General features: G+C 35.1%; 1 protein-coding gene across 1 annotated transcript; it reads right to left on the bottom strand.

Moving 5' to 3' along the window:
- Positions 1-2,420: 2,420 nt before the first annotated feature.
- Positions 2,421-9,595, bottom strand: LOC117924173 (proteasome subunit beta type-5). Its single transcript, XM_034842756.1, has 8 exons — positions 9,491-9,595; positions 8,468-8,590; positions 8,207-8,336; positions 5,462-5,568; positions 4,034-4,168; positions 3,846-3,949; positions 2,862-2,962; positions 2,421-2,776 (listed from the first exon to the last, which is right to left on the bottom strand). The coding sequence occupies exons 2-8, from the start codon at positions 8,579-8,581 to the stop codon at positions 2,649-2,651; spliced, it is 819 nt and encodes a 272-aa protein (XP_034698647.1). The 5' UTR covers positions 8,582-8,590; positions 9,491-9,595; the 3' UTR covers positions 2,421-2,648.
- Between the last annotated feature and the right edge of the window lie 226 nt (positions 9,596-9,821).

Raw genomic sequence — 9,821 nt, 5'->3', positions numbered from 1 at the left:
CCTATAATAGAAAGTAAATGAATCCCATTACAAGACACAAATCCATAAATGTTACCGTAAATGAAAACAACAATAATTTGTAATAATTAGAGTGTAGTTGTCCCAAGGAAGGAAAGAAAGAAAGAAGGAATAAATGAAAGGTATGGTTGGGTGACAGAGAGAGTAGGGAAGCCCTACAGAGGAAAAAGATTATAATAACTTTCTAATAAAAACCCATCACTTTCCTCTAACCAACACCACCAATACACCAATGATAGGCCACTCTCTCATCTCATGTCTCAACCACACTTTTACATGTACACACACCCCACTACTTCCCTTTACTTAACATTTTTCATTGCCTTTAAAATTTTATTTCTCAAGTGTTTAGTGGAGAGCTGCATCATGATTTTATCTACAATACCAATCATGAAACTAAGCTTCAAAGCTAACAAAGCCAAGAAGAGAGAGGGAGAGAGAGAGAGGGAGAGAGAGAGAGATGCTGTTTCCAGCTTGTATGGTCGTTTTGTTATAAATGTTTGCTTGTGATTTGTTTTAGGGTAGTTAAGGGTATAGGATTGCATTTATTATACATAGAATGTGTATGAGGGAGAATAGCATGTGATGCTATAGTATGATTTTATATGGTAATATAATTTATTGAAGTTGTGGTATGTTTGGTCTCTGGAGCCATCTCATCTCTTTTCACGTTTCCACTTATTTTTTTAAATAGAGAAAATAAATTAAAATATGCTTTAAAGTGGCCTAACCATCAAGCCCACTTGCATTTATATTTTGAAAAAAAAAAAATTATTTATCTTTCATTAATTAATTTTTTTTTCAGGATTCATTTTATATCCCTAAAAGAAATATCCTACAAGCCTATTTTAAATTTTGAAGCATGTTATAGTGCCTACACAAAAGTATAAAACTCTCAATTTTGGGGAAAATAATCTATAAAATAAAAAAAATTAAAAAAAAAAAATCTTTCTTGAAGTGCTTGAAGAAATGATCAATACAATACCCTCCAACAACAATCATGCGCTTTTTGACAATTGAAAAGCTATATCAAATAAAGGCACATGTTATTGATGTATTGCTAAAGCAAAAAATATTCATGCTCAGGACCTATTTAAAAAGACAATTCAACAAACTGTTGAAACAAACACATAAACCTACTCCTTTTATCATTGTCATAATTGGGAAGAAAAAATGGGGTAAATAGAAATTTGCATTTTCTCGTTCTTGTCAGAAAAGGGGAAAAAAAGGGGGGAAAATAACAAAATGCATGATCCTCCAAAGGGGATCAAAAACTTCTATTTCTAATTCTTGACTCCCACTTCATCTTCTCTTTTCTCAATTCTATATTCATAGCATGTAACGATCACTTTGTCTTTTCTAACAAAAGGCAGGTGAAAAGAGGTTCATGAGAAGTCATATTCTCATGACAAATGGAAAGAACTAGAAGGATTATAAAAAAAATTGCATTGCTTTGTACTCAAGGGATGGGACATGACTTCGTACCAAGCCAATCAAACATGGGTTATTCTCATCCTCATGACATGACAGCATGTGTCCCATTTTGACTTACCACGAGAGAATTTGGTTTAAAATCCGAACCTGTCTTCTGTTCATTCTATCTTGCTTAGATATCACACTCACGAGGGTATGATAGATAGGGTGAAAGACCTTAAACAACATTCTCCTAATTATTTCAGTGTTTGAAAGACCAGCATAAGGTTTGGTAAAAAGGGGAGGAAAAGAAAAGAACAAGCAGAACCCAACTCACAAAGTCACAACCTACACAAGAAGACACTATCAATTCATTCAGTCAAAAAAGGACAATGGATAGCTCATCAGTTTTCTTCATACACAAAAAATGTACAGATGCTCCTGTCATTAACACAATCCAGACCATGCCTGCAAGCCAATAATTCAAGCTGCTCCCTTGGGTTTCATCCGAATTTGCACGTTAAACCAACTACCAGAAAGTGCCAGGACCTGATCATTTGACAGACTGCATTGCTTTGCAGAGCAATCAAAATGATTCATGAATTCAATGATTTCATCCCAGTAACCATTCTAAAATAATTCTTTAAACAAAAGTGTCTACAGTTCATAGAAACTGAACAAAATAAATGGGTGACATCATTTAATCTATTTGATTCTTTCTAATGCTACTTTCTTAATGGGACCAATCCAATTACGAGGCTTGGTCCTTTAAATTGATTGTGCTTCTGAGAGGTGGCCAAATGTAATAATTGGAGGATCTCAGATTGCAGATTAGATATATTCATTGTCCATTGGTTCTTTCACAAAAATGGAGTGATTGTTGGTGGACAAGGTCCTGTTAGAGGCATTGAATTTTTCAGTGCCACATCAGGATAATGCAAAGAGATTGAAATTTAGCATAAAGGGTTAAAATTAAAGTTCATGACACATGCAGCAAAGAACTAAGAATAAAACTAAATTGCCAGAACAGAAGGATCATAATAGTATATGACAATAACTGAAACCCGGGTCTGTTAATGAGTTGGGATCAAACCAAAGTACATGTATTCAAGGATTTTTGGGTTCATCAGAACATAGGCGAATCCATCCCTTCATGTCATGTATTAAGAGCGAGAACATCTCAAACCTGGTCTAAGTTGTTCCAAGGCATCTTTCCCTCAAGCTCCTGCTACTTCAACCATTTCCTGTTCCACTGTACTTGGCATAACCGGGTAGTATTTGTAGTGGAGTTCTCCAACATCATCACCAGACAGCTTCTTCCACCCATTTGGCCCCACATAATAAACTAACAAAAAATACATGTTTAAACCGTAAACACAACTACATACATTTGTATGTATCCACATGGGAGAGAGAGAGAGAGAGTGTACCGCTTGCAACTCCACCACTAGCTCCATCACGGAATGTTGCATGATAAATAGATCGTCTAGCCAATTCAGCAGCTTCCTCAACAGACATATCATAACGGTACCTGCCATGAGTGACAACAAGAAAAATAACATATAAGAATAACATGATTTAAAGAACAGAACACTCAGAATGCATGAGATCTGACTATGCAAAAACAGAGAAAGGAATGTCAACTGAATTTTCAAAAGATCTTTTTTTGAATGAAGCAAGACATTTAGAAGCATACTCTTTGAAGGGACAGAATAACATTATGATGTAATACAAGTCTAATATAATCCCTAATTCTGTAGAAAGTGGCATATCAACAATGAAGCACACTTCCCATCATTCCACAGACTTGGCAACAAAACAGCGTTCCATCCTCGAGTCCATGACCCTACCATTTCCAGGATCTAGCTTTCCCTAACATCAATGGAACTTTCATGGGGTGAGGGAGTTGGCATCATATGGAAAGGAACTGGTGAGGAAGCACAGTCAAGGAAGCACGAGAATGCCAAGTTTTCAACAAATTCAAGGCATCTCAAAATGTTTTGTGGCATCGTCCATGAGCTCTTTGTTCTTCCCCTTTTTGAGGGATATGCAAAATAGGATAAATATATTCATGTATGTGTGAAGGAAAAAAAGAGGTGCAACCCATGTACAGACAAAGTATACAAACAGTACAGAAACCAAAAAAAAATATAAATACAACAAGAACACTAACTAGTTAATCAATCCCTATACTATCAACAAGATCCAACAATGGCAAAATAGCTAGATCCAGAAGATGTTTTATAAAACATGTGTACCACCTGCTTTTATCCCAGTTCATGGTTTAGTGCAATATTTCTCTAATTTTCCAAGGAATTTCCATTAGATATTTGGAAATGAAATATCCACTGATATAGCTCAAGCATGCAAAGAGCAACAGATAACAGGTATAAAGGGGCAAAAATAGCACATACCCATTATCCAGTACACCATAAGCATAAGGCGAGCCAGATCCAACAGAGAATCGTGTTCCTTTCAGCCTGCCCCCTTCACTGTCCACATAATACAGTCCCGGACCCTACATACCCCACAAAGAAGACAGATTAAGATAATGAAATTAAGATAGGCAAAAGGTGATTTCATAATATTCAACTCTCATTACCGTTTCATCCCACCCAGCAATCATGGTCCCAACAGATAGACCCATTCCACGGTAAGAATATAGAATGTTTGCCAGCAGCTTTGAAGCCCCTGTAACTGAAATCCTTCGCTTATTGGCAAGTTCATGCAGTCGGCACTGGAATATTGCAAGCAAATATACATTAGTTCATATCTGTGGATAATTGAGTCAACCTAAGAGCAAGGCCATTGGGTCAATTCATAAGTATTCCATACATGCCTAGAGCTCATTTCATGAGAAACAGTTATCCAGTCTACCAAGTGTCTAAGATAAAGACTTTACACGATTAATACTTATTAATTTAATTTATGTAAGATTAGGGAAAAATAAGTATTGATGATCTCTCTCACCCCAGCTAAGCCTCAAGGGCCAGTTCAATGTTTGTGTTAAATGAAGCTTAAAGCTTATGTATGTGTAATTAGACTTTATATATGAATAATGGCTACAAATAGAAAGAATATATGCCTTCACCCAACCCATGCCTCAAGGGCTAATTCAGTGTTTTTTTTAAATAAAGCTTAAATCTCATGTATGTATAATTAGAATTTTATAGATTAATAACAGAACAACAAATTCAAAGAAATAAGGCATGTCATAATGATTGCATAAGTGCCAAGGCAAGAGCATGTTCACAAATTACAAGTGCATTCAGGAGAGGGTTCAAATTTATATGATAGATGGAATCTTGATATCAAAACAAATAATCATTAGGGTCTTTCAGTATATAATAGGGGAAGCACGAAGATTCATAAAATTTTTTTTTGATAAGTGAGCGCATATATATAAAACTAGGCAAAAAGCCACAAAGCATACAGGAGGTATACATAGTAGCCTATGCAACAACAAAAACAAAAACAACACTCACCACCCCTTAGGGAACGGCAAGCCATTCCAAAAAACCTAAAAGCGAAGAGGACTCCTCTCCCATATACACCCTAGCCCAACTCCACAAGTTACACACAAACGAATTCTTTAGCTTCTGAATAGCTAGAGAGCCCCCCCTAAAAGCTAATCTATTTCTCTCCTTCCAAACCGTCCAAAAAATACACACGAAGATTCATAAAATAAACTACATGAACTCCACATCTGGATTTAAGCCAGAAAAGCTGACTATCACAGCTGTGGTCTCTCAGCAGTCAGCAGGGAGAATGAAGACATGACTCCATTCCTTTACCAACGGCGTAGGTGGACAACAAAATTAAGACCTCGCTTAAGGAAGAAGCCCTTGAACACAATCAGAAATAAATTGTCTACATTTACCAGCTAAGTGCACAAAGAATAAAACAATCCAGAGTGCTAAAGATACTTGTTTACAGTAGCAGTACCAGTACAATCAAATCATTCCATAATTATTGTAGATCACAGGCCTGAAAAGAGTGCAAATTAGAGAAAACAACAAAAATATATTACCTTAATGCCCAAATTTCTGTGCCAAAACTGGCAATCAGCAGCTCCTCCAGCCATTGTGCCAAGCATGTAGGGATTAATTTCAATAATTTTCTTCACAGATTGTGATGCTGCAAAATTAAGGAAGGAAGACAATGACAACAAATAGGCAATGTATCCAAAGTCCAAAAGATCTCCCTATTTCATGGTTCAAAGTTTTGATCAGATGAGTTTAGTTTAATAAAAAATGGGAAATGTTGTGAAAACACAATAAGAGGGAGGCAAAATTTTAAAGCAAGTCCTGAAACATTTAAAGTTGCTTGAAATTGAATAATAGAATTTATTCAACTGAGAAAATATGACATATTCAATTTATCGTACGATTTTTCTTTTCTTTTTTGATGGGAAAAGATCAAATATATTAAAAGTGTCTAATAAAAGGGCATGCAAAAAACATACATGGTGTATACAAAGGAGTCAAAAGGCTAGATAAAGCGGAGCAAGATACAAAAAACAACTTCCTCTCCCTACTTAGAGCTTAGTCAAATAATGAAGTTCACCACGGACATTGAGGAATATCCTTGTACAACCCACTCCAAAAAATTGCACATAGAGGATTATTTGATTGTTTGATCCGCATTTTCAGTATTTTCAAATACTCTCCTATTTTTCACCTTCCAAATGATCCAAAATAAATGCTAAAAATCTGCTCTCCAAGCTTTCTTCTTCTCCTTCCAAACAAAGGACCCATGCCAACTCAAAAGGGTACTTCTTACTAAGGAGTGATTAAGGTGTAAATTAGTTGCCTTGTCAACAAAAGCTAAAGGACTTCAATTTGTTCATTTTAGAAGCTTAAGCCCTGTTTAATAACTATTTTTGAAAATAATTTTCTGTTCACCAGAATATATATATATATATATATAAACACACATTTGGCAAAAGGAAACAAAAAACAGTTTTATGTTCTTAAAAAAAAACAATTTTCTATTCTTTACAACATACAATAGTTTTCTAACTTAGAAAACAAGTTTAGTAGACTTTGAGATAAAATAGTTTTTTTGAGAATTTTTTTTCTAAAAACAGGTTATTTTTTAGAGCAAATTTGGGGTTTTAGTTGTTTTTTCATAGTATATTCCTGAACAATAATTGAAAATATGGAGAATACTTTAAGAACTTTTGAATCATATGTAAGTACACGGTACTTTTATGGAGAATAAGGCAGGAAAATTTGTTTTTTATACTTGAGTTCCTAAACAAATTTTTGTTATTGAAAACAATTGAGAATTATTTTTAAGAACTATTTTCAAAAACTATTTTTAAAAACATTGTCAAACAAGCCATTAATCTCTTTTTTATTCTGTAACCATTTTTCCCTCCCTTGTAAGTTTTTCTACAAAAGTGTCTCACCCTTAACTTCAGTGAAAGAGCTTCTAGCAAACATCTCCTACTAGTGTGTTATCAAACACATTTTAAGCTCTCTGACAATTATTAAAAGCTTTTAGATTGCTGAAAGGTCATGCCAAACAAGGCCTCAAATCTCAAGGCACTGAAAACACCTTACTAGAAAATGTTTTCCTTGGTTAACAATAATATTAGTTTAGCCTATATAAGGAAGAACCTCAATTTTCTCTTTCCCTCATAGAGGAAATGAGATAATTAGAGGTATAAGTATATATCTTATAACTACTTAACAACCTACAAATTCTGTTATAATTTCCAATTAGATGATCCTTTAATCCAATTGGTGAAGGATTATAAATGGACAATTTCCTTTTCCTTTTATTTTAAGAAGAGATTAAAAATAGATGCACTTTCAATAAGACTCATTTAACTAATGGGATCTATCACCACTTTGGCTGCTTTACTGGCTTGGCTAGTTACTCAAGATTCTCAATTATTCCAATTCACAATGCTTCTACCAATGTACAGTGGTCAAATAGGATCATCTTATCCTCAGGTCCTTATACAATTTTTTTCATCATGTGGGGGGGAGAGAAATGGTGTATGCTCAGCTACAAAGTTTTATTTCATACACTGCAAGAGGTTCCATTTTTCCCTTACCGGAAGTTCTGTGCATAGGTTTATGTAGTTCCAACTAACCATATAACACACACACACATATATCAAGGAAAATAGATGAGAAATTGCATCCATATGGACCATACTCACGACATATAGATGCTAAAGGTTCCAGTGGTCGCACAGGATCATATTATCCTCAGGTCCTTTTGTGTGGGGGGGGGGGAGAGAGAGATGGGGTATGCTTAGCTACAAAGTTTTATTTCGTACATGCAAGAGGTTACTGGAAGTTCTGTGTGTAGGTATGTGTGGTTCCAACTAACCATATAATACACAAACATACATATATCAAGGAAAAATAGATGAGAAATTGCATCCATATGGGTCATACTCATGACATATGGATGCTAAAGGACAAAAAAAACTTCTCAAGCATAACCTATACTGCTTTTTTTTAGGGGTGTTTAAAATCATATTCTCTTGATGAATGCAAATCTACAGAACCCCCTAAAACATGATATCAGATATAAGTTGCCACATTTTATTTAAATTCAATATGCTTGTATTTCACTGTATATTAATATTGAAGCAACTATTGCAGAATCACTAGCGTTTTAAGTCACCCATTTTTCTTCCTGAATTAAACTTGTTCATGAACAGGTTTATATGGTCCACTAATCCTAACCAATCTAAACAGTATAAATATATCTTCCTCAAAATGAACCAAGTAAGAACAAAAAAAAAACTTACAGATATATCCTCCCATGCTAGCACGAGAATCAGCAGCAACCATTACACCCTCCTTAAAAATGAAGGCAAGAGTTGTTGTTCCCTTTGCTGGCTTCACCATTTGAATAGCATCTTTCTGAAACCCATCAAACTGAAAAAGGGAAAACATTTTCAGTCCCTACTGATTCTAATTTCCACTCAAGGAAAGTGTGACATCACATTCCAAATTGAGCTTTTTTTTCATCGACAGGAAGATTCTAAATCAAATGTATCAGAACTCACATCAGTAGTGCTTGGAAGCTCAAATGAAGGAGCAGCTGAAAACCCACCAGGAAGCTCGCTATTAGCCCCGAAGAGCGGTACAGTTGACTCAAGACCACTAGTGTCAAGCTTCATGCTTATAGCCTAGACAAAGAGAAGAAACCCCTAAAAAATTAGTGAATATTAATTCAATCCAAATCATTTTTTATGCTACAATTGTGCAAGATTGTGTTCCCGGATAGTTAAATTTATAAAAATTCCAACTTCAGCTGTAGTCAGAAAGAAATCTTCGAATTCAAAAATTTTCAGCCATAGCATTGACAAGTAAGAAGTCATTCAAAAAGAAAACTGTTTGGTTACCAGGAAAATAGAGAACAATAAAAGAAAACATTTTCATTCGTAAGTTATCTCTCATATTTTGCTTCCCCGCACGCCCCAAAACCCGCCGCCCCTCCACCAGACTCACACAAAAGTGGCAATTTTCTGTATTCGACTGTGGTGAAAATTTCAGAATTCAAACTTTGAATTCATTGTCTCATTTCTCCTCAGCATCAAAACTAGATCTCTTTTTACACGAGAAAAGATTTCTAGATAGAAAAAGACCGTGAATCTAACAAAAATTTATCCAAACTTGCAATAGTTATACGGCCATTCCAAGAGAAAACCCTAGAATTCAAAGCTTCCAGCAATAGCATTCCCAATTAATAAAGCACTCAGAATGATATCCAAGCCCTCTGCTTGGTTACCAAGAAAATGATGAAAAACAAAAGCAACATTTTGATTCCTATGCTATCTCTCTCACTTTCTTTGCTGCCAAAAACGAAAAACAAAAAAAAAAACAAAAACCTAAAGCTCAGATCAACAAAGCCAAAGTTTCGTATAAGTTTAAGTGAGTGTCATTTTTTGTATTCTCGAACCCTAACTGGTGAAAAAAAAATTACGATTCAAAATTTTCTTTGGTTTTCTCATAGTTTCTAAGCATCCAAACGATTGTATAAACTAGAAGTCGATTGAATGAATTGGGAATAGAGATTAGAGGAGTACCTAGAACTCAAAGATCGATCGAAACGCGGCGTTTGGAGAAGAACTGATCGAATACCTTCTGAGTAAATAAAGATCGGGTCTTCTTGTGCTGCAAGCAAACCTTAAAGAGATGCACAATGCTATACTGTGACAATCCCGTGACTTTAGCATTACTCAGGTGATAATGGGCCTGGGCCTGGTCTGGCCCAAAATTTGCTTCGATTGGACCGTAAGTGGGCTGGTTTCTAATCCTAAAAGCCTCCGGATAAAAATGCCTGGGCAACTATAAGCTCAACTCAATCGGGTTATAAAAATAAATAATTTTTTTTCAAATTTATTAAATTCTAGAACA

The sequence above is a fragment of the Vitis riparia genome, chromosome 1 (genome assembly GCF_004353265.1).
Source record: "Vitis riparia cultivar Riparia Gloire de Montpellier isolate 1030 chromosome 1, EGFV_Vit.rip_1.0, whole genome shotgun sequence".
Taxonomy (NCBI): domain Eukaryota; kingdom Viridiplantae; phylum Streptophyta; class Magnoliopsida; order Vitales; family Vitaceae; genus Vitis; species Vitis riparia.
Note: the sequence above shows the minus strand (reverse complement) of the source record. Positions and strands in the feature narration are given on the sequence as shown.